The following is a 25,967-nucleotide window of genomic DNA, read 5'->3' as shown; positions in this document are numbered from 1 at the left end:
CAGCAAAAGACTAACTTGAAAATCCTTTAAGTTGCCTAAAAAGTATAACACATTTTCTTTAAACAATTGTAAAGTAGGAAGGGTCTAGTTTCTCTTTAAAAGAAATCAGTTCATTATCAGAGCTAAGTTCTTATTCTAACTACTACATTTGAGCAATAGCCTTTGAGAGGGAGAGAGAAAGAAGAGCATATTAAAAACAAGATGAGCCTCCCATCTTTTAGAAAAAGGAAGAAAGAGTCCAGAGACCAAAGTCCTTCCTTTAAAATCAGCTCTTCCTGGCTTAGTAGTCAATCCTCTTTGATATAGCCTTCTTTTCCCATTTGCCATTATGGGGGACCAAAAGACTGCTATTATCTCAAAGTATTAACTCTTTCTTTCTTTCTTAAAATAGCATTTTATTTTTCCAAATACAGGTAAAGATAGTTTTCAACATTTATTTTTGTGAGATTTTTTTGTTCCAAATTTTTCTCCCTCCCATTCTTACCTCTCCCAAGACAGCAAACAATTCGATATAAGTTAAATATATGCAATCCTCTTAAACATATTTCCATATTTGTCATCCTGTACAAGAAAAATCAGACCAAAAGGGGAAAAAAACATGAGACAGAAAAAGCAAACAAACAAAAAAAGGTGAAAATACTACTTTGATCCACATTCAGTCTCCCTATTTCTCCTTTGGATGCAGATGGCATTTTCCTTCCCGCTCTATTAGAACTGTCCCGAATCATCACATCTGGAAAGAGTCCTGTCATCACAGTTGATCATCACATAATCTTACTGTTACTGTGTACAAAATTCTCCTGGATCTGCTCTCTTCATCCAGCATCAGTTCATGTCAGTCTCTCCAGGCCTCTCTGAAATCATCCTGCTGATAGTTTCTTACAGAACAATACTATCCCATAGCATTCATATACCATAACTTTTTCAGCCAGTCCCCAATTGATGGGCATCCACTCAATTTCTAGTTCCTTGACAGTACAAAAAGGGCTGCCACAAACATTTTTGCACATGTGGTCCCTTTTCCCTTTTTTATGATCTCTTTGGGATACAGACCCAGTAGAGACACTGCTGGATTGTGTGCACAATTATAAAGCAGTGTTACTAAATTTTTAGAACTGATGCTGAGGTTGGCTGTTCTACATACCCATTCATCATCCCTGTGACTCTCTATAACTCCTTACTTTGTTCCTTCCAATATTAGAATGTAAGCTCCTTCAGGGCAAGGACTGCCTGGCATTTGTATTCCCAGAATTTACCACAGTGCCTGGAATGTAGTCAGTGCTTAATAAATGTTTTTTCATTTATTCATTAGGAAATGGACTGATGTTGATCATGCAGATGGAAAGAAATTGGCCTGGAGATGGTAAAAGAAAGAGAATACAGTCACATATACCACTGGGGAGATAGGTTAATGGATAAGTCTTGAAAAGAGTTAACTATTTGGAGTACTTAATAGTGCAAAAGTGTTGATTCAGGGAAGGGAACAAGCAGTTATTACATGCCTCTTATGTGTCAGACGCTGTGCTATATACTTTACAAATATTATCTCATTCCATCTTCAGAACAATTTTAGGAGATAGATGCTATTATTATTACCACTTTACAGTAGAGGAACGAGCCACTCAGAGGTTAAATGACTTGCCCAGGATCACACAGCTAAATTGTGTCTATGACTGGATTTGAACTTGGGTTCTCCTGATCCTAAAGAGTTAATCAATTAGATTTCATGAGAGTAATTGAATAAGTAAACTAGCAGGTATCAGAGAAAACACAGAGGAGAGGAGATAGTTATACCCTTAGCCCTATCTGAGAGTTAGGGCAACATGCTAGAACTGAGTCCTACAATCTGCCTTCCCTCTAAAGAATACATACCAGCTAGGTTTGAGCTGTGAAAAATTCCAAAATAGTTGTGACCCATATCTAAACTGTGAATCTCTGAGCTTCTAGGTGGTTTTTGCTATTGTTTTGATAAAGATCACCTAAATGGGGGTAGGTGGAGTACAGCCCATTTTCTTAAACTATGGTTTTCCACCCCAATGGTGTCTTGAACTAAAGATTGCAAAATTATGAGTTATCAGTAAATGTCTGATTTGTATATAATCTATTTTATTTACCTATATACCCAGGGTCACATAAAAATTTCTCAAATGAAAAGGGGTTGTGAGTGGAAAAAAATTTAAGAAGCCCCAAAACAAAACAAAATAAAACAAAAAACCAAAGCAAGCTTTAAAAAAACATAATAAGAATTTAAAAAAAAAAAAAAAGAAGAAGCCCTAGGTAGAGGAGGCAAGAAGATAGCATGGGCATACATGATAATTTCATTTTAATCTCTATCACAGATTTCAAACTTTGACCTCAGAAAAACACACAGTTGGTTATTGCCCTAACTGGCCAATTTCATCTCAATCTTCAAAACTTAACAAAATGGAACAAAAAAAATTTGTTATTCTGGACTATATAGTCAGAAACAAGAGAACTGAACCCAGACCATGTTCCAGAAACAAATAGGGCATAGAAAGAACTTGGTCTCAATGTTGATAAAGTTGACCACAATGGCCATCAATAGTATACTGGGGTCCCAGACTCACTCCCAGACTGACCAGTACTTCTCAGGCAAATAAAACTACATAGGGACTTTCAATACCAAGAAACCCTTACAGCCTGAACCTTTATAGATTGAATCCTACAACCCAGAAAGTCCCAGTTCTCAATCCTTACTTTTTGAATATTCCACCACTGTGTATTTCTGTTACTTACTAGTATTTTGAAAATTCTAAGGGCTTTGAGAATCTTATGAACTTAATATAAATTCAGCAGAATGAAACCTTTTGCACAGGAAGGGGCTGTTAGGGACAGTGACCTAGGAGAATAAAATCCTGATAATCTAGGAGTGAAGAGGATGAGGGGAGAGAGGATGAAGATTAGTAGGATTGTAGCATTATATTTCAGCCTATATAACTAATCTGTTCTTCTCACTTCCCAGGTATACTAAAAAATGATGGACTATATTTGAACAATTTTATTAGACTGGGAACTGGTGACAACAAGATACTGATTAGCAAATCAAAGGATTACTTAAACAGTCATTTGCTAAATCTACCCATATCTCTAGCCATGGATCCCAGGCCTGAGTTGACTTCCTCAGAACAGAAATTTAGGATTATATATGTATAATCAAAACAGATGTAAATACTACACTAGCTTTATGATGGTGTCATTAATCCATTGGAGTCTGCTTAAAATCAAGTAATCCAAAAGCATTCAAATCTTCTCAATTCTATCTCAAGATTTCATACATTTTCACTGGCAGTACCACATGCCTACAATATTCCCCCTTCTTATCTGTGCCTTCTGGCTTTCCTGACTTCCTTCAAGTCTCTGTCAAAAATCTCACCTTTCAAAAGAAGCTTTTCTCAATCCCCCTTAACCTTAGAGTTAGGAACTTAATAAATGCTTTTTGACTGGAATTAAGACAAAAAGGGCTATGAACTTTTAGAAAACATGTCTTAGTTCAAGGGGCATAAAATAGCACTATTTTGAATGATTATAATGGACTTTGCTATAGCTATATGAGGAAGATACATACTGATGTTGATTTACACTTGAGAATAACTAAACTATGGAAATTGTTGTGTGAGATGGAACTTTTATTTATTTATTTTTTAATTTTATTTTATTTAATAATAACTTTATATTGACAGAATTCATGCCAGGGTAATTTTTTACAACATTATCCCTTGCACTCGCTTCTGTTTCAATTTTTCCCCTCTCTCCCTCCACCCCTTCCCCTAGATGGCAAGCAGTCCTATATATGTTAGATATGTTGCAGTATATCCTAGATACAATATATGTTTGCAGAACCGAACAGTTCTCTTGTTGCACAGGGAGAATTGGATTCAGAAGGTAAAAATAACCCGGGAAGAAAATCAAAAATGCAAATAGTTCATATTTGTTTCCCAGTGTTCTTTCTTTGGGTGTAGCTGCTTCTGTCCGAGATGGAACTTTTATTAACTACCTTGAGACTATAGATGTGATTTGTTTATGTTCACTTGTTACCTAAAGAAGGTTTTTAATGCAGATGAATCAGAAATCTAACATGCAAGAAAAAAAATGCCATTAGGCCATCTACTGGAGTGCTCTGTGTAACACTTTAATACTTTAAACATATTCCTTCCTAACTGGGAAGATAGTCCTATGAAGGAAATGCTAAGACATTCCCAATTCATTTTCCATCTTTTTCTTTTGAATAAGAAAATTTCCCAATCGTTTGACCATTGGACTAGTTGTTTTATCCCTAGAACATGAAATTTCTCTGACATTCCCCAGGAATTAAACAGAGTTGAAAGAATTTTGTCACAACATATCTATGAAATGACCCAGACCTGATAAGGTTATTAAAAACAATATTCTTCTTTCCATCATAGAAGTAATGATTTAATTTGGTGTTTTGATAATTTCACATATTTATAAAATCCTCCTTGGGTTTTTCTGAGAGGAAATTTAAACCAGAACAAAAGACAGGCTAAGAAGACCCACTTAGGAATTGTCCAAATCCCTGACTTTATGTACAAACCTGGCAGCAATTTGGAATTCTAAAACCTCTCTGATTCCTTCATATGCTAAAATAACCTAAATCATATTAGGCCAGGGCAGTGATCTGAAATCTTTCTGAGTTCAAATCCAACCCTGATATTTAATTAGTTTTGTGATCCTAGACAAGTCCTTTAAGCTTATTTATCTCAATTTCCTCATCTCTAAAATGAGCTGAAGCAGGAAATGGCAAATCACTCCCATATCTTTGCCAAAAAAAAAAAAAAAAAACATATAGGGTCACAAAGACTCAGAAACCATTGAAACCACTGAAAAATAATAAACATAACAATTTGATAGTTCATATTGGAATTTCATTCTACTAAAAGTTCTACATCATTTTTCTCATCAATTGTTTCCCAGCCATCATCTTATACTTACGAGTTATTTTTCATAAGATTCTCAATCTTCACTTCTAGGTGAATTTTTAAAAAAAAATTTCTAGTTCTATAATAAAAGCCTTTGATAGTCCATTACATGGATGATCCTTCTTATGGGGAACACTAATTTAAATCCCAATTAAGTGTAATGTTATTTGTCTCAAAAGAAATTGACTTATTCTGAGGAATTTTATATCTGGATTTTGTTAGCTGAATGTGATAGCTTTAACTAAAGCATAGTTAGACATTCACAGAACTATATCCTAAATGAGAATGATGTGTATTAGGAGATCATCTCCTAGATGTGATCTAGGAAAGCAATTCCTAATTACCAAATAATGAAATTATAGGCACCAAATGTGGGGGTTTGGTGATGTAAAGAATTCACAATGATCATCCTCTTTGGCAAAAAGCATATTTATTTAGGAGAAGAGGTTACAGACAAAATGAAGAGATACAATAGATACCAGGAGTGGTAAATATTAAATAGAGATGATAGAGCATGTAATTAGCAAGAAAAAGATGGTATATGTCATGGGCAGGTTTATAGGGGAAATTTAACCTCAGGAATTTGACATAACTTGAATTTCTGACCATATATAACAAGGTGACCTCTACAGAGAATGGGACGATGAAGTTAAACTGATGTCTATCAGTACCCTTCTCTGCCTTTTCCAGGCTCTAGTCTCTCTTTACCAGTTGTACCCAGTTACTCAGAACCTCATCAAGATGGTTTGACTGACCCAGATGACATTAACAAGTAGCAATATCTTTCAATAAGGCATTAAGATCCACAGAGCAGTATACCAGCTCATTTTTGTGCAACTCTACCTTACTTAAATAGAATTCACACAAAAGTCAGGTCATCACCCCTATAATGTCATTGGTTCTCTTCAAAAACAAAGAATCTACTACAAACAACAGCCAAGATTATAAGATAGAAACTGTTTGGTGAAAATAATGGACTACTTTAGAACAGAAATGCCAGATCCAAAAAGAAATAGGTCCAGTGGACCCAGTAGAGATGGTTTGATCAGCAAAGACTAGACTTAAAAGCAACAAGCAGTATTATTACACTATACTCTGTCCTTCCACATATATCAGACATATATAAATATTATCCTTATGCAAATTCATTTCCCCATTGATGCTTTGTATATTTGTGTGCTCTAGGTTTATGAAAGGAGAATTCTATTGCAAATCTTTTTACTACACCAAATATTTGAAATAATTGTTTTCCAAATGAGGGGAAAAAGTAATTACATCAGGAGGAGTTTGTGAACTATTGTTTTGAGTACTATGAACCTAGGTAGCTGTTTGGGGGACTCTACTTATGCCATGTTAACTACATATAAAATAATGTTCAAAATCAAGAACTCCCTACTCTGGGTGGAGTACTCTGACCCAAATCTAGAGGAAGTTTTTAGTTCAGGATACCAAGTTTTAGTATGGACATTGACAAATGAGAACCTCCAAAAGTAGGGCAAACAAGTGACATAATGATGAACTGAATGAAGGTTCTGGGAATAGTAGAAAAGTAGATCAAGATAACTGTCTTGAAATATTTTGAAGAGCTATGTTATGGGGAAGATGGATTAAATTTGTTTTGCTTGATTCCAGCAAACTAAGAAAAATGGTTGGAAGTTACGGAAGGCAGATTTAGGTGACACGTAAGAACAAATTCATAGCTTAGATCTATTTCAAAATGGAACAGGTTGCTTTGGGAGACACTGAATTCACAATCACTTCTGACGGGGGGAGAAGTGTCAAAAAGAACCTGTGTCCACTCTAAGAATCTGTTTTATTGCTGAATTCTATGATTATACACGTTCCCGACTCCTCTGCGCATTCCAGTTCTCTATTTAGCTTCCTCCGGGACTGGCAGGAAAACAAGACCTTGTCTCCGTTGCTATGGGTTGCTATAGCAACCGCTGCACGCTCAGCATTGCCTCCTCCCAGGCAAACATTCCCCCTCCCCCCCCCTATATCTTTTGTTCTTCAGATTCTCAACTTCAGTCACACTCCCCCTTCCCCCTCTTCCACTCCCTCCCACCTCTACTCCTCTTTCTCTCCTGGGAAAGGAGATCCTGAGGTTGGGGGTGACTACTTGAGGGCTGGAGAAGGGGAAGGTGTGCACTAGTGCATCCCTTCTTGGTGCTTGTTGATGGAAAAACTGCTGTCCGAAGTGACTAAACCCCTCCAGACGTGGTTGTGGTGGTGGTGAAGAATGTCTGATGACGATTCTGATGAATTGGAGGAGGAGGAGGACAACTTGTTTCGTCTCGGGGTGAGGATGAAGATTGTGGATTCGGGGTGCGGGAAGCGGCTGAAGGGCGGAGAAAGAGAGGGTGACTTCGGCCTTGGACAGTATCAACAACCTTCTCCTCCGGAATGCTCTCTCTCTTTTTGCTTGGTTTATTAACAGTGCGAATAATAAGGTTAAAAGAGTTTGCTTACTTTCAACCTTTACGAAAATTACCGTTTTCTTTAATAGAACATCATACTTTGCCTACCTCCCTGTGTGTGTGGGTCAAGGATCTTTTTTTATTCTCTCTGTATCCGTCTAGCCTTCATTCTCTCCTCCCTCTTTCTTGATCGATTATGGATCTCAATGGGTTCAATTGATGGTGTAATGCAATGGGGAAAGTGTTGAATTTTCCCGCTGAGCTGGAAGTCTAGGGAAACGAGGGGGGAAGGGCTGAAATTGAATCAGCCCCTTGAGACCGAACCTTTCTAGTCCTCTCAGTGAAAGGCAAATAATAGTGTCTATATCATCCATTTAACCATGAGTTTCTTCATAGATGACGTCTGAGATTCCTTTAAGATCTGGATCTGTGCTACTCTGACTCTCTGCCGGATAGTCTATGATTGATTGCATTCTATCAATAAAGGTGGATACCTTTTCTGCAGTTTAATAGTCTTAGAGCTTGCCTAGAGCACTGTGAGGCTGTTACTAGCCAAAGGTCATCTAGTATGTTAGAGGTAGAACTTGGAACCAGATTTTCCAGGCTTCGAAGCCATTTTTTTATCCCTTATACTACAGTGCCTCTTTTCCTTCTCCTTAGCTTCAGTCCCACATTTCCAACCCCCTACTAGATATCTCCATCTGGCATTTTAAGCTCATTATACTCTCCCCACTCCCATTATTAATTTCTTCCCTATGTCTGTCGAGACTATTATCCTTTTCACTCAGGTTTGCACTTCCGTGTCTTCATTCTTCATTCTCAATTACTTCCATGTTCAGTCAGTTCCTGAATCTGGCCATTCTATCTCAATACCCCTCAGATCAGTCCCCTTCTCAAGGTGTTGCAAATGACTCCCAACTAGTCTATTCCCCTCTCTCTCTTTTAGGACTCTACTCAAAATCTTCAGTGGAGATTTTTTTTTTTTTTTTTTTTTTGCCCCTTGTATAAAAAACAAACTCATCCTGGTAGTTAAAACTTTTCACTATCTGGTTCCAGTCTACTTTTGAATTCTCCTTTCCAACCAAAATGACTTACTCATTGTTTCCAAAACTCTTCAACATAGTATCTCTTATCTTAGTTTCTGCACAGTCCCCTAATCCTAGAATACATCCCCTCCCAACTTTTTGTTAACTTTCATAGTCTTAGGTATCATCTCAATGGGAAACTTTTGATAGCTCTAAGTGTGTGTGTGCTGGTTGTGGTATTTGTTGTTATATTTACTTATCTAAGTGCTTTATCTCCATAAAGTCTTTGAAAGGCAGGCACTATTTATGTTTTCATCTGTCTCTCAGTAACACACTATGTTTTGAACTTAGTAGGTTCTTGATTGATTTTGCTTGGGTCAAGGCTTTTGTCTTGTACCCTCTTTAGAGGAGAAAATTTGAGGGGAGGGAAGCAGAGGAGGTGATTCTGGAAAGAGATAGCTGTAGGATGGAGAGGAGCCAAAGGTTAGGTTAGGTGTTTTCCTAAGTCTGTCATAGGAACATATTTTGCAAATATTTCTCTTTCCTCTCTACCTATCCCAGCTAAAATCCCAAGAGATCTAGTCTGTGGACACATCCATAACTGCAGTAGAAACAAGTGCCAGGACTTTGTGACTGAGGAGTGGTATGATGTACAAGATTCAGCTTTTAGAATCCTTTTGACTTTTGATTTTTCCAAAATGACAGTGATTACTAGCCCATTCATTTCCTCTTTTTGTCTTTTCTCTAATTGCTTTCCAATCCCTCCTTCTGTTTCTTCTAAATACTTACCATTTTAAATGTTCATCTTCCTTTCTCTCTTCATTCTTTCTCATTGGTTTCCTGCCCCTTAACAAATCTCCAGAAAAAAGCTACATATCACTGTCAGATTCATCTTCCAGATACTTTCTTGTAATTCTATTATTTTTAAAATAGCATTTTATTTTTTTCCCAATTATATGTCGACAACCTCTTCCCTCATTAAAATGGTCATGCCATCCTAGTCTTTACACTATCCAAGCAATATTTGTCATTCAACATTTTTCATTATACTTATCCAATAATATTTCCTCCTCCCTTTTTTTAGTGCTTTAAAGTTTGTGAAACACTCTTTTTATAACAATTAAAATATCATGATATTTTAGAGATGAGCAAACTGATACTGAAGGTTAAGTGATTTGCCCCATCTGATCTAAGGTTTAGCACATTGCTGTTATATGGCAGCTTTTTTACTAATGCTGTCTGGTACTTTCTAAATTCTTGTTGACTTGAATTCACAAAACTAAGACATGTCAGAGCTATGGTTTAACCTCACTTTTCCTAAATCCCAAACTGAAGACCACTGCTTCAAGCTCTTCCCCTTCATAAATTATGCTTCAAGTTGAAAGAGTATTGACATGGGCATGGTGAAAAATTAAAATTGTCCAACCTATAATTAAAAAGACTGAGGCAGAACTCAGAACCAATAGTACTTTATTAAAGAGTCCATAGTTCCCTCCAATGAAGTGAACCTCAGATCTTCCTTATCATCTAAGTTATCCCCTCTTTCCAGGGAACTAGTTTATTCATCTGGATATTCTAAAACAACCATATAAAATACAGAATCTCATTGCTTAACATATAATCCGTGAGGTAAAATAAGCAAAAATTATGTCAGCAGGACCTGAATTGGGTGAAGCAAGGAATATTTCTACTGAGTAGGGGTTCTAAGATGAATTGGGTTCCTCTTTAGATTAGGTAGGAGGATATTTTACAAGCTATACCTATACTCCAAGAACATATTGGGAGGGAAGGGGAGAAAGACTTTCCATACCATGACACTGCCCTACCCATGCTTGGTTTGGTCATGAAATTTGAGCAAAAAAGGATGGAGGTATCTTGGTTGACATTCTTGCACAAGTAATCTCTGATAACCAAGCAAAGAACATTATATTAAAGTTTGAGGCCTATTATATCTATTAGAATCTATATTCTTTTTTTTTTTATTTAATGATTACTTTATAATGACAACATTATTCCTTGCACTCGTTTCTTTTCCGATTTTTTTTCCCCCTCCCTCCCTCCACCCCCTCCCCTAGATGGCAAGCAGTCCTTTATATGTTGGATATGTTGCAGTATATCCTAGATACAATATATGTTTGCAGAACCGAACAGTTCTCTTGTTGCATAGGGAGAGTTGGATTCAGAAGGTATAAATAACCCGGGAAGAAAAACTAAAATGCAGATAGTTCACATTTGTTTCCCAGTGTTTGTTCTTTGCTTTTGTCCGTCATTTATCAATTGAAACTTAGTTAGGTCTCTTTGTCAAAGAAATCCACTTCCATCAAAATATGTCCTCATACAATATCATTGTCGAAGTGTATAATGATCTCCTGATTCTGCTCATTTCACTTAGCATCAGTTCATGTAAGTCTCGCCAGTCCTCTCTGTAGAATCTATATTCTTGAAGTCAGGAGGACCTAAGTTCGAATTTGGCCTCAGACACTAAACACTTCCTAGCTGTGTGACCCCAGGCAAGTCACTTAACCCCCATTGCCTTAGCAAAAAAAAAAAAAAAAAAAAAAAAAAGAAGAATCTATATTCTTAAGTGACTTATACAAAATATGGATTAATACACTCCTTATTCTTGTATCTACTATTAGGTGATTTAGATATGTATTACTAGATGATTATATTAAAATAATTACAAACATTCATTACTTCTTATAAAATCATAATGAACTAATACTGATTAAGAGGCATCTTTAATGAATCATTTCTCTCACACAGAAAATAGGTTCAATTACAGCTTTTTTTCCCTCATTTATAAAAGAGGAGCAATTCTCTCACCATTTAACCTCAAAACATTAAAGCACTATATGAATGTTAATTTTTTTTGTGTGAGAGTTATAAGTGTATTCCTTGCCTCCTTTACTTCTAGGCAGAGACCATTCAAGAGGACTTGTATAGTCAGTAAATAAGCACTTATTAATTGCTTACAATGTGTTAGGCATTGTATTAAGTACTGGATAAAAAGAAAGACAGAGACAGCTCCTGTTCTCAAGAAACTTAGTTTTGTTAATAAAGGAAACAATATATAAACAACTATTAGAAACACGACATATATAAAAAGGATTGAAAATAATTAACTAGGGAACATTTTAGCATTAAAGAGAATCAGGAAAAGTTTCTTGTTGAAAATAGGATTTTAAATAAAACTAAGCCATTTCCAGACTTCTTTCTACTTAACAATTTATGATTATGAATTCTGATAGAGTTCAAGGAGAACATTCACATGTATCATCTTCCCCATATTAGAAAGCAAATAGTTTATCCTTTTTTAATCCTTTTCATTGTAACATGTGTTTACTTTTTTGTTTCTCTTAAATTTAATTTTTGAACTTCTATGGTTTTATAAAGCTCTGATCTTTTTATCAGAAATGCTTAGAAATCTTTTTCATTAAGGATCCATTTTTTTCTGCCTGTAGGATTATACTCAATTTTGTTGGATAAATTATTCTTGACTATAAATCAATATATCTGTTATCATCTAGATTATCATATTTCACCATTACATCACTGTTGTGGTTGATAAATTTTGTAATTCTGACTGCGGCTCTTTGGTAATTGAATTCTTTCTTTTTGACTGCTTGTAGTATTTTCTTCTTTGACCTCTGGATTTTGACTATAAAGGTTTCAGAAATTTTCTTTTTTGGGATTTTTTCAGGAGATTAAGGATATTCAGTAGTTTCAATAGCATCTAACTCTTCATGATCTCATTTTGGATTTTCTTGCCAAGGATATTGAAGTAGTTTGCTATTTCCTTCTCTAGCTCATTTGACAGATGAGAAAACTAAGGTAATGAGTGACTTTTCCAGGGTCACCCAACTTGTAACTGTTGGAGGCCAGATTTGAACTTAGGAAAATGAATCTTTCTGACCCAGGTCCAGGATGGAGATAGAAGCTAGGGTCTATCTATTGTGCCACTTAGCTTCCTATAGATGAAAGATAAATGCTTACCTGTTTCCATTTTGCCATCTGATTCTAAGAAATATGAGCAATTTTTTTTTTTACTTTTTAGAATATTCCTTGAAATATAATGTCTAGAGTCATATTAATCCAATGATTTTTTTGTACATATAAGAAGTTAAATTTTTAATTTTAAAAAATTTTTATTTTCAAAATATATACATAATTCTCAACATTCACCCTTGCAAAACCTTGTGTTTCAAATTTTTTCCCTCCCTTCCCTGCACTTCCTCTTTTAGACAGAAAGTAATCCAACATAGGTTAAACATTTGCAATTCTTCTACATATATTTCCACAATTATCATGCTATAGAAGAAAAATCAGATCAAAAAGGGGGAGGGGATGAAATAGAAAACAAAAAGCAAGCAAACAACAACAAAAAAGGAAAAAATAATATGATGTGATCCACACTTAGTTCCCATAGTCCTCTTTCTAGATGCAGATTGCTCTCTCCATCACAAGTCTATGAGAATTGGCCTGAATCACTTCATTGCTGAAAAGAGCCATGTCAATCAAAATTAATCATTTCATAATATTGTCGTTGCCATGTACAACGATAGCCTGATTCCAATCACTTCACTCAGCACCAATTCATGTAAGTCTCTCCAAGCTTCTCTGAAATCATCCTGCTGATCATTTCTTACAAAACAATAATATTCCATAACATTCATATATCATAACTTAATCAGTCATTCTCCAACTAATGGACATTCATTCATTTTCCAGTTTCTTGTCACTACAAAAAGGGCTGCCACAAACATTTTTGCATATATGGGTCCCTTTCCCTCCTTTAAGATCTCTTTGGGATATGCCCAGTAGAAACAGTGCTGGGTCAAAGTGTATACACAGTTTGATAATTCTTTGGGCTTAATTCCATATTACCTCTGAAAAAATTAGAGTAGTTTGAAGCAGCTAGGTGGCAGCTGGGTGGGGCAGTGGATAGAGTACCAGCCGTCAAGTCAGGAGGACCTGAGTTCAAATCTGGTTTCAGACACTCAACACCTCCTAGCTGTGTGACTCTGGGCAAGTCACTTACCCCAATTGCCTCAGGAAAAAAAAAAAAAAGAATAGTTGATCAGTAGAATAGATTAGAGTCACAAGTCAATAACTATAGTAATCTAGTGTATGATAAACCCAAAGATCCCAGCTTTTTGGATAAGAATTCATTATTTGACAAAAATTGCTAGTAAATTGGAAGTTAATATGCAGAAACTAGATATTGACCCATATCTAACTAACACCTTATACCAAGATAAGATCGAAATGGGTTCATGATTTAAACATAATGATATTTAAAGCAAATTAGAAGAATATTCAATAGTTTACCTCTCAGATCTGTGGAGAAGGAAGGAATTTGTGACCAAAAAAAACATCTATTACACAAAATAGAGGTAAAATATCAAAGGACATATATAGGAAGCAAAGAAAATAAGCATTCAAATTCCAAGACAAATGGTTTTGATAACTGCTGTTTATAATATAATTTTAGGTCTGGTACAGCTAAGCCACCTTCATTTTCATTTTTTTTTTTTTCCATTAATTTCCTTGAAATTCTTGACCTTTTGTTCTTCTGGATGAATTTTGTTACCTTTTTTTTTTTTTTTTTTTTTTTAGCTTTGTAAAACAATTTCATGAGAGTTTGATTAGTATGGCATTGGATAAGTAGGTTAATTTAGATAGAATTGTCAATTTTATTATATTGCTTCAGCCTACTCATGATCACTTGATATTCTCCCATTTGATTAGATCTGATTTTATTTGTGTGGAAAGTGTTTTGTAGTTGTGTTCATATAGTCCCTGACTTTGTCTTGACAAGTAGACTCCCAATATTTTATATTATCTACAGTTATTTTAAATGGAATTTCTCTTGCTGCTAGACTTTGTTGGCAACATATAGAAATGCTGATGATTTATGTGGATGATTTATTTTGTATTTTGCAATTTTGCTAAAGTTAATTGTTGCTAATAATTTTTAGTTGATTTTCTAGGATTCTCAATCATATCATCTGCAAAGAGTGATAATTTGGTTCCTCATTATCTACTTAATTTCTTTAATTTTTTTTCTTCTCTTATTGCTAAAGCTAATATTTCTAATACAATATTGAATAGTAATAGTGATAGTAGGTAGCTTTTGTTTCACTCCTGATCTTATTGGGAATAGTTCTAGTTCAACTCCTTTTCATATGATGATTACTGATGGTTTTAAATAGATGCTACTTATAATTTTAAGGAAAATTCCACTTATTCCTATGCTCTCTGGTGTTTTTAATAGGAATAGGTGTTGGATTTTATAAAAAAAATTTTTTCTGCATCTATTGAGATTAATCATATGATTTTTGTTAGTTTGGTTATTGATATTGTCAATTATGATAATAGTTTTTGTAATATGAACCAGCCCTGCATTCCTGCTATAAATTCTACTTGGTCATAGTGTGTTATTCTGGAGATGATTTTCTGTAATCTCTTTGCTAATATTTTATTTAAGATTTTTGCATTAATATTCATTAGGGAAATTGGTCAGTAATTTTCTTTGTTTTAACCCTACCTTTTCTTCCTTATGTCTTTTAATTAGATCTATTTTTGCTTTTTCTTGATCTAATATCAGGATCACTACCCCTACTTTTTTTTTATTTACTTCAGCCAAAGCATAATAGATTTTGCTGCAGCCTTTTTACCTTTATTCTGAATTTCTTGTAAACAACATATTGTAGGATTCTGACTTTTAATTCAGTCTGATAATCCACTTCCATTTTATGGGAGAGTTCATACCATTTCCATTCACACTTAAAATTATTAACTCTGTATTTCCTGCCACCTTATTTTTCCCAAGTTGTACTTTTCTCTTTCTTTTTCCCTTTCCCCTCTAATTTCCCTATCAAGTAAGACAAGTTTCTTTATCAAACTAAATATGTTTGATACCCTTCCTTTGAGACAAATCCAATGGGATTAAAGTTCATACAATGCTCATCCCTCTCCCTTTTTTTCCCTCAATTGTAATAAATCTTTTTTGCCTTTTCATGTGATGTAATTTACCCCATTTTACCCCCCCCCCCTTTCCTCTTCTTCCATAGTTTTTTCTTTTCTTTTCCTTTTTCCTTTTTTCTATTTCTCATGAGTTCTGTATTTGAAGATCAAGTTTTCTGCTCAGCTCTGGTCTTTTCATCAAAAATAAATGAAATTCACCTATTTCATTGGATATCCATCTTTCCTCCTGAAAAATGATGCTTAATTTTGCTGAATAATTGATTCTTGTCTGCAGTTCAAGCTCCTTTGCCCTTTGGAATATCATATCCCAGTTCCTTCAGTCCTCTCAAGTTTTCAGCTTCTAGGTCCTGGGCAAACCTGATTGTGACTCTTCAATATTGCAATTGTTTCTTTCTGATTCTTGCAGTATTTTCTCCTTGATCTGATAATTTTGATACTTAGCTCCAATATTCCTTGAAATATTCATTTTGGGGTCTCTTTCAGATGGTGACTGATGAATTCTTTCAATGGCTATTTTAGGATTTATACATATATATATATATATATATATATGTATATATATATATATATATATAGCTAGGATATCAGGTCTGTTTTCTTTGATGATTTCTTGAAAGATGTTATCTAAGTTGGTTTTTTTTTTTTCATCATGGTTTTCAGGTAGTCCAATAATTCTTACATTGTCTCTGCTGGTCTATATTCCAGATCAGTTGTTTTTATGATGAGATATTTTACATTCTCTTCTATTTTTTTCATTCTTTGGAGTTTTGTTTGACTGATTCTTGCTATCTCTTTGAGTTATTCACGTCCATTTGTTAGTGAATAATTTTCTTCAGTAGCTTTTTTACCGCCTTTTACATTTGGCCAACTGAACTTTTAAATGAATTGTTTTGTTCATCGGATTTTTTTTCCATTTCGCCAATTCTGTTTTTTAGGGAGTTGTTTTCTTTTTCCATTTTGCCAATTCTGTTTTCCAAGGAGTTGTATTCTTTTTCCATATCACCAAATCTATTTTTTAAGGAGTTTTTTTCAGATAATTTGTTTCCTCTTCTGAACTCTCCTGCAAAGTTTTTGTTTCCTTTCCCCATTTTTCTTCTAACTCTCTTTTAAGATCCTTTTTAAATTCTTCCAAGACAGCCTTTTGAATAGAGACCAACTCATACCACCTTTTGGTGCTTCATCTAGAGATTTTTTGCCTTTAGATTCCTCAGGGTTTGAGGTCTGTTCTTTATCTCCAGAATGATTATCTATGGTCAGAGCTCTTTTTGGCTTTTTTGCTTATTTTCAAAGGTTGAGATCTGGGCAAATGGTAGATTGTCCCAGACTTCCTCTATAGGTGGCAGCAGCTTCATACTGCCCTGGGCTGGGGCTGCTGCTTCCTTTTCCTGCTGGTTGGATGCCAAGTTCTGAGTTATGTGGGACTAAAGGGTTCACTATTTGCTTTCTGTAGTTATGTTGGTAAGCTCACAACTAATTTGCTGATCTCCTGGCTTCTGAACCAAGATAGAGTAGCCAACACTACTGTATTTTGGCTAAGAATTTCCCAGTAGATTTCCCCAGTGTACAGAGGCTTCTCTTCCCTGGGTCCCTACACTGCACCTGTGTTGGGCTCCCTGTCTGATATATCCAGACCTTTCAAATATCTTCTGTTGGAAATTTGTTACACTCCAAATATTTGTGGGTTCTGCAACTCCAAGACCCGTTCAGAGGTTTGAACTGGTGTTGATCTGAGGGAAGCCAGGAAAAGCTCAAAGTCCTGTGTACTGTCCGCCATTTTGGCTTTCATTTTTACTGATATCTTACATTTTCTTTCTTTCTTTTTCCTTTATTCTTTTGACATTCTTTTATTATTTGTTTTTCTCTCACAGAGTCATTGGCTTCTATTTGGTCACTTTTAATTTTCAGGGAGCAGGTTGCTTAGGCAAAGTTTTGTTTGTGCCATCATGTTAATTCCCTTTCCAATTCTTTATTCTATAATTTTAACTTCTTTCCATTTTTTCTCTCTAGCATTCTCTTACTTCATTTAAAAAAAATAATTCTTGCTTCATCTTCTCAAGGAGTTCTAATTGAATTTGTTCGCTTAAATGCAATTCATACATGTCAAGACTTCACCTAATGATGCCATTGGTCTTCTTCAAAAATGAAGGTTGAACTTGACACTTTTTAGATGTGTGACCCTGGACAAGTCACTTAATTCCAATTACCTCAGCAAAAAAAAGAAGAGGAAGAAGAAGAAGATTGAATAACAAGTTGAATTTAGTTGCTAGGCTGTGTTTTTCTTGGAGGTTTTGCTTGTAAATAATTTTCTTCTTTTGAGCTTGAATCTTGAGCATCCTTGTTCCCACCATAACTTTGTAGAGTGGAATTTATTTTTCTGGCCTACTTTCTGCCTTCAGACTTAATGTTAGATCCAGGCTTTGGGCACTTCTGGAGAAAATATCTGGTCTAGTTGCTTCTTTCTTTCTTTTTTCTATTCTTTTCTTTTCTTTTCTGAGATAATTGGAATTAAGTGATTTGCCCAGGGTCACACAGTTAGGAAGAGTTAAGTATCTGAGGCCAGATTTGAACACAAGTCTTCCTGACTTCAGAGCTGGTTTTCTATTCACTATACCACCTACCTGCCCCCCACCCCAGTTGCTTCTTTCTTGGGATATTGAATGTTGCATTATTTCAGTATCTTAAGGCCAGCTCAGGTTGGTGACCTGAAAGTTTCAATGCTTCCAAAACAATCTAATATAGGGCAAAGTCTAAGGGATGTCCCTTAATCTGACCTCTGCAAGTTCCCAACCTAAGCAAATAGACTACTGCTAGACTCAGCCACTATCAGTGATCTGGTTCAAAATGACAAAACTATTGATATAGGATTTCTGTGGTAATTCCTCTACAGGTTTCAGAATGAAATGAACACTGTTCCAAACTCCTACTCATAATCCTTTCCCCATTGTCTCTGTCTACTTATTCCAATCTGGGATAGACAGTGATTCACTATGAGATTTTCTTGGATTTTCCCATCAAGATTCAAACTAATGCAGTTTCTAGATTAGAGGAATTATTGTTTTGGGGGGAGGTGAGCTCATTGTACTTCCTTATGCTATTCTTCTCCCTGTAAAGCATTTTAGTGATTCTTAATTTATCCTAAAACAAGGGTCTATATAATAAATACCAATATTTTACAAATGTTGTATGAGTCTCCATTCTCTAAAGAAAGTCATTCAAAGGGCAATAGAGATGTGGTTGATGTGCATAAGGTATAACATATAACAAAAATCTCTGAAAGAAGTACCAGAGTAAAGAATATATTCCTATATGATAGCAAGAGCAATGGTCACAAGGAGAAACTGAGAAATGGAAAGCTCTTGTGCTCTACTGGTATTCTTTTACTATCAAGCAAAACAGATGAAAGCTCTCATCACACAAGGCAGATCTCCTTTGGTAATTGTATGAAAGGACACAGACAGGGGTCACTCCCAGAATGGGCAGACTAGAGAGAACATCTACATTAAGGTATGGCTTCTCCTTTTGAGTATTTGAATGATCTTTCAGTTGTATGTAGGATGAATATGAGGGGAGAAAAATAGCACTTGTTTTGCATATTTCTTTCAAATTATAGTACAGAAATTCTCATGCTTAATACATTAGACCTGTAATCAAACCTGTGTATGAACACATTTGTGTTCATCTATAAATCTAATTTGTTAACTGTATTGTGCTTCCCCAATAAGCATTTTCTACTCAAAAGTATGTCTAATCTGATCAATTTTGGAAGTTCCTTCTAAATTTGCAGATCCTTGGAGTGACAACAACATGAATGGAAAAGACAAAGCTCCAGAAAATGGTGGGATCATGTTTACTAAGGCATAGATCTGGAATAATCTTTAAGAGAAAGATGTTCATAACATTCAAAAGGTTTGCTAAACTAGAAGCTGACAAATTCAAATGTTAGGTTTTTAGCCTCCACATCTATACTGTGCAAAATTAATTTAAGTATCCCTATAAACCAACCTTCCTGCCTAAACACTTTTAACTTAAAAATTATTATTTCTTGATACATATTTCCAATTTAAGGACACATGAGGAGGACCCAACAAGATTAGGGTCCCCCTGATCGATGTTATGGGTTTGGTAAAAGAATTCACACACTCAGTCTCCAAGCTAAGGGGCAAAGATTTATTATATTGCCTGACAGTGGGCTAAAGTTCTAAAGGAGTTTTTAACAAGAGGCAGAAGCAAGGAGATAAGTGTGATGAGATTATAGCAGCCTAAAGTTTCAAGGGAATCTAGCAAAGAGTCAGAATCAAGAAGATGACTTTAAGGGAAAGAAAAACAAAGATCAGGTTGATATGATAATATTATGATTTAGAGATATGATTGTGGAGAGATAGTGATGTGAGGTTTGTCACTAAATGATGGCAGGGCACCAAAAGTTGGGGTTCTGGCATGTGACAAATTCACCATGGCCATTTTCTGTGGCAAAAGATAAATTTATTTAAGGGAGTAAGTTATTTAAAGGAGTACGGGATACAGTAGACATCAGGAATGATAAATATGGAATAGAGTGGGAGAACATATGAAAGACATGTTCCTCAGTGAAAATCACAATTACCCAGTAGAAAGGAAGCACCTCCTGAGGTTAGGGCATACCCTTTGCTGGCAGGCTAAATCCTGAAGGCATGTAGCACCCTAAAAGTTATAAGGAAGAGAAATGGGTTTGGGAAGCTTAGTGGAGTTAAGGGAGATGCCACATGGCATGGGGGAAGCAAAAGGGGGAAATTTAGCAAAAAATCAGGGGCAAAAAGATAAATCTATAGGAAAAGTTAGAGAGACCACAGGGTCATGTTACTTATTTGCTAATTTTGTGGCTTATAGGTAGGTTTGAGGGGTGGTCTATTCACTATTATCTCAGGAATGGTTATCACTGACCAACAGATTCTAAGTATATTATTATATTCTTAAGGCCAGGAGACTTTAGAATCATTGACAGACAGATTGTTAGAACAATAGTACTCTAAGGTCAGGGAACCTCAGGAACTGCTATATTCCCTAGAAATTGTACTCCGTAAGTAGGGATGGGGTAGTTCCCAACATTGAGTTCTCCAGCTAACTGACCAAAGAAATCAGTATTGAATTACTGCTATTGGCCAGCATTGCTGGTAGAACTCCCAAGGCCGGCTAGTCTTAGGGTTTCTCAGTCTTGTTACTTTTTCAATCTTTTCAAAAGTAAAATAGGATTATTCTAAAGAGGAAAGAATCCTTTCTGCTAGTATTTTTGTAATCTAAAGGTCAGCATCAGTAATTCCAGGGACTTTTCAGTTAGGAGGAAATACCTCTATGTTTTTTTGGTCAAACCCTTAAAGAAAGTTTAAAATTATTTACATTTCAATTTATAGTTTGAAAAATTACAAACAAGCTAGACTATTGAAAGAGAGTACAAGTACAATTTAAGGATTTGAATCTGATGTCTTTAGTATTAAAGTTCTTTTTATTTAGTCATGAAAAAAATTCAGATTTGATACATTCAAAAAGTTGAGAGAAATGATTATTAATAACCAACGATTTGTGGAGTTCATCCCTTTCTCTAAAGTCTGGATTTCAAAAGTTCAGTCTTTACAAAGGACTCTTGAAGGACATTACAAATAATGAGGTTGGACTAATCACCATTGGATTCGTTGGATATCCCATCGAGGTGGGGAAGCCATTGTGCCCTACTCAGGTGTGGGTGGGAATGATTTCTTTGGATGGATTGCCCAAGGCTGGAGGTAACTTAGAAGTAAATGACATAATCAAAGTTCATTTGAATAGGTCAGCCTCTCAATGTAAAATTCATTTTCTCATTAATTGTTAACCAAATAATGTTAATTGCTTTCTTCAGGAATACTCCTCTTCCAGTGGACATATGAGCCATGAATCTGCTGCCATGATTATCTTTGTCTAAGAGAAAGACAGCCAAATGACCATATGAAGCCCAGAGGTTAAATGACTTATCCATGATTAATGAGAGGAAGAAGAGAAGGGGCAGAGGAAAAAAAAATCAACCTTCTACTATGTGCCAGGAACTATGCTGAGTGCTTCACAAATATTTTCTTATCTGAGTCTCACAACAATTCTGTGAGATAGATGATGTTATCCCCATTTTATAATTGAGACAACTGAGTCAAAGAGAGATTAAATGATTTGCCCATGGTCCCACAGCTAATGAATGTCTGAGGCTAGATTTGAATTCATTTCTTCTTATCTACAGGTCTAGTGCTATATATATTTTGCCACAGAAATATTAAATGTCAGAGAAAATTTTAGACCCAGGTTTTCCTGATTATGATTTCAAAAAACAACCCATTATGCTATCCTGCTTTTTTTACTTTATTCTTTTGGGTTTCCTCACTGTAAGAAATGAATGTATTTAGTTTCCACACTGTAGTGTTCTCCCTGGTTTTTCTGGAGGTCTTTGGGGCAGCCTTCTTTTCAGCAGATTACAATAAGAGCCAGATATTAAAGTCCAAAGCCGAAATTCTTTATTATCTCCTTGCCTGGGGCTGGGCAGCTTTCTGGAGAGCCTTTCAGACTGACCTTGGTCTCAATGTGGGGAGCAGGAGACCAGTCCCCATGGTGATGTGAGATGAAGTGCATGAATCTGGCTCTGAGTCTGAGTCCACCCTGGCTGAGTTTATCCCAGTTTATATGCTCTATACTGAGTACAAATTAATCATTATATCACTAGGAAACCATTATTTGTTGTAAGATTAAATCAATCATACTGAATTTAAAGAACTATTAATCACCATGCTAAACTAGATAACCATTATCTCATCAATTCCACTGACTTAATACCTTGTAAGAGTCCTTGTTTCAGAGTTATGGCCCACAACATCTCCCGCTTTCTTTTGTTTTAGAACACAGGTGGTCATGCCCTCCTTGACTTCTCAAGGAGGTGAGAACCCCAAAAGGAGGTGATAGCGCCTTCCCTGACTCCTCAAAAAAGGGGTGAAAACACCAAAAAAGGAGGTAATCACGCCCTCCCTGATAGCTCAGGAAGGGAGATGAAAGGAAATGGGGAATCAAACCAGATTAGCGGGTTTCTGAAGGGTCTCACTTGAAACAAGTATACATAAATCCATCAGCATGGGAGATATAACATCAACATGAGGAATTATCCATGTCCATAAGTCCTAGAAATAGTCCAAAACCAACCTGTTGTCCACTACTTCATGTATTAGGGAATCCAATGATTCCTGTGGATTTTGAAATTCTGCAATAGTCTCATCATGTATCAGGGAATCCAATTATTCCTGCAGGTTTTGAAGTTCTGTAACAGCCTTATCAACAATTTTTTATCTCAAGGAATCCAATGATTCTTGTGGGTTTTCAAGTTCTTTATCAGTCTTATCAACAGTTTTTCACTTCAGGGAATCCAGTGATCCCTGCTGGTTTTGAAGTTCTGTAACAGTCTCATTATCAGCCATGCTCTTTCACTGTCAGATTTTCTTAGGTCTTCTCCTTTATTTTGAGATTTTTTTCTCTTTTTCGGTCTCTCTCCAGGTGCTCATTGGCACCCATCTGATTCCTTCTCCACCTGTAGAGATACAAGCAAACCCTCTCCCCCAAGCAGTTAACCTATCTGGTCCCTTCCATTCACCACTTTCTGGATCTCTTCACATCACCTGATGATTATCTAAAAATAGCGTAGCTGCTCACACTGGACACTGTCCTTTGGTGGGTTATAAAACCTGTTTGCTGGAGCTAATGCATCTTTATCAAAAATTTAAAAATTAATGGCATAGAGAGCTAAATTTAGAAGTTCTCTAGGGTTACCTGTGGCTCCCCCTTTCTTTTGTTTTTGGAGGAGAATCTTGATGTCTCTGTTTCTCCTCTGTACTGTTGTCTGACTTTAAGGATTAAAAGGTATGTCCATGGTGTATAAAATCTTATACTGTGCACAAAAGTGTGCAAAATGTTTAGAAGTATATGCACGTCCACACTATAAAAATTTAAGTGGAGAAATGAAATTTAGGGATGGAGGTTATCTGGCCCAAAAGAATGGAAGAATGTAAGCTCCTCAGGTGCTGTAATTAGGGCTGGTGTTGAAAAGAATCTTTTATATTCTTTGTCCCTAGCTTTCTACTGCTACCTTCCCTTTCTAGAATGGAAGCTCCTTGAGAGCAGGGACTGGAATGAGTAAGAAGCACCCTACTTAAGTATTTGATAGACTAGGTTTTCTAGGTTTTCTTACCTCATTTTTAAAAAAGAAACTGTGCTTTAAAAACCTCAGTCAATGGGGAAAGGAGCCAGGGAAGTGGGAAGGGGACTTTTTATTGGAATAAAAAAGAGACTGCCCATTGCCTCTGTGTGTGTGTGTGTGTGTGTGTGTGTGTGTGTGTGTGTCTTTCTAAAAATACTCTTTTTATGTCAGAGACTGAGCACTTTTTCTCATAATTAAAAAAAAGAAACTTTTTCCTACACTCATATTTGGACTTCTGATTGTTTTAGTGATTGTTATTGTTTCACACATCACTGATTGTACTTTGATTATGTGTTGGGTACAGTCTTATCTCTTTCACAAAGTAATGGATTTCACTAACCATGTTTTATAATGTTCCAAAGATTATTGTACTTGTTGTTTTGTTCAGTCATTTCAGTTTTGTCCAACTCTTCATGATTCCATTTGCAATTTAATTGGAAAAGATGATGGAGTAGTTTGCCATTTCCTTCTCCATCTGAGGCAAATAAGGTTAAGGGACTTGCTCAGGTTCACATGGGTGGTAAGTATAGGAGGTCATTTAAATTCAGGAAGATGAGTGTGTTAGACTCCAGACATGGGGATCTTTCCACTGTGCTACCTTGTCCCACTGTGATTAGTACAATATTATCTTTTAATGGAGTAATTTTGTCCTTTTGTTCTAGAGGAAGTAGCAGAACTAATAGTCACATCCAAGTTATATAACTCCATACCCAGTGTACTTTCCTTCACTATACCTCTTATTTTCTATGATGCTAGCCAGCACCTTAAGTGAACCTAGATCTCTTTGTTCTGTATCTTAGAGTCAATATTAAATGAGTAATTGAACAAATTATCTATGTGGTTGTGCATATCATATAATTTTTTTTATAATTCATTTTATACATGAAGTCTTATAAAATTTTTATGAACATATGGGAGACTCCACTGCAGAAAGTATTCACTTCTGCCTTTTGTTTTGTTGTGCCACAGTTCCCTTTAATTATCCTGCCTCAGTTTCCCTAATTTGTTCTGCCTCAGTTTCTTGAATTGTTCTGCCTCAATCCCCCTGGTTGCAACACCCCCCCCCTTTTCTGTTCATTAGGATTGAGATAATTAGGGCTATAGCTGGCTACTCTGACATTCCAAAAGAGTCATAAAACTCCAGATGTTCTATCTCAGATACCTAATTGGTATCCTCTACATTTATCTCTCCAGACTTCCTGGCTCTAGTTGGGCACCTCCTTTACTCCCAGTTTATCAGAATTTATGGTCTTACCTCCTAATCTGTCAGAACCAGATTGATGGAAATTCCCCATTCTCAGTGTTCTGACTCCGCTCCTGCCCTGATAGCCCAAGAGCCACAGATATAAAAACAATTGGAAATTCACATTCCTTGCTGAATGCTTTGAGATGTCAGCCATGGGACCAAATGGATACTTTGGTACCAGAAAATCTCCCTCTCAGAAATCCAAATAAAATAATTAAATATTAAATTTAATTAAATAAAAAACTCTAATCTCTAGCTTGCCTCAGTTTCTCCAGCATTGCAGTTTGATTAAGTTCATGAAATACTTTCATGAAAACATTAAATAATAGATATAGGAAGAGCTTATAAATTCACTATACTTCAATTGTACAACTGCTCTCAGAAAAGAATCTGATATCAACTCTCTTAAGTTTTATCGTGCATTCAACACATTATCTCATGTCTGGGTAAAAACTTGGTCTTCGTTTCTACCTATAAATGAAGAGTCTAAGAAATGAAGAGCTTTATTTAAAATAAAAGAAATTTCAGCCATCAATGAGCATGTTGAAAAGATATTTGGGGGAACAAGGGAGCTTACTGAGAGTCCCTAAAATTGTACATTACTCATAAGGCCAGCTCTGTCGATATCTCATATGTTTGATATTTGTTAAAATTCCTTTTAATATCTTGATTTTCACAGATTTATATGTTTAATAAATCATTTCACTTTATCTAATTTCTTCAGGAATATGAAGGAGAACGCAATGAGAAAGGTGAACGACATGGATATGGGAAAGCATTATTGCCCAATGGGGATAGGTATGAAGGACAATATGAAAATGGCAAAAGACATGGTCAGGTAAGAATAAATGTGTTAAGTAAATTTTTCTTCTAAAAATTACATCTATACTGTAGCTTACACTTTTCTGTATGTTTCAAAATAGGTGTGTACTGTATGTACTGAGCACATCACAGAATGAGAATTATCCAAAGTCCAGTCATTTTAATATGTGGTTTGATTTGTAAATAAAATTATAGTAATTTCTTGTACATTTTTGTAAAATAATTGTATAAGAACTTATGTGTCAATTTCTAGATATACTGTGTAAATAAAAGTTT

At 35.6% G+C, this 25,967-nt stretch overlaps 1 protein-coding gene across 4 annotated transcripts in view; it reads left to right on the top strand.

Moving 5' to 3' along the window:
- The first annotated feature begins 6,977 nt into the window (after positions 1–6,977).
- Positions 6,978–25,967, top strand: part of LOC127553714 (radial spoke head 1 homolog) — a 61,766-nt gene continuing 42,776 nt past the window's right edge. For 2 of the 4 annotated variants that reach the window (XM_051984638.1, XM_051984637.1), the window contains exons 1-2: positions 6,978–7,257; positions 25,594–25,707. In XM_051984638.1, the coding sequence (XP_051840598.1) occupies positions 7,198–7,257; positions 25,594–25,707 (174 nt within the window). In that variant the 5' untranslated portion in view covers positions 6,978–7,197. The remainder of the gene's footprint in view (positions 7,258–25,593; positions 25,708–25,967) is intronic. The other 2 variants (XR_007951811.1, XM_051984639.1) reach the window with 1 other exon arrangement.

This window comes from Antechinus flavipes, chromosome 3 (genome assembly GCF_016432865.1).
Source record: "Antechinus flavipes isolate AdamAnt ecotype Samford, QLD, Australia chromosome 3, AdamAnt_v2, whole genome shotgun sequence".
Taxonomy (NCBI): Eukaryota; Metazoa; Chordata; class Mammalia; order Dasyuromorphia; family Dasyuridae; genus Antechinus; species Antechinus flavipes.
This window is presented reverse-complemented; position numbering and strand designations above follow the sequence as displayed.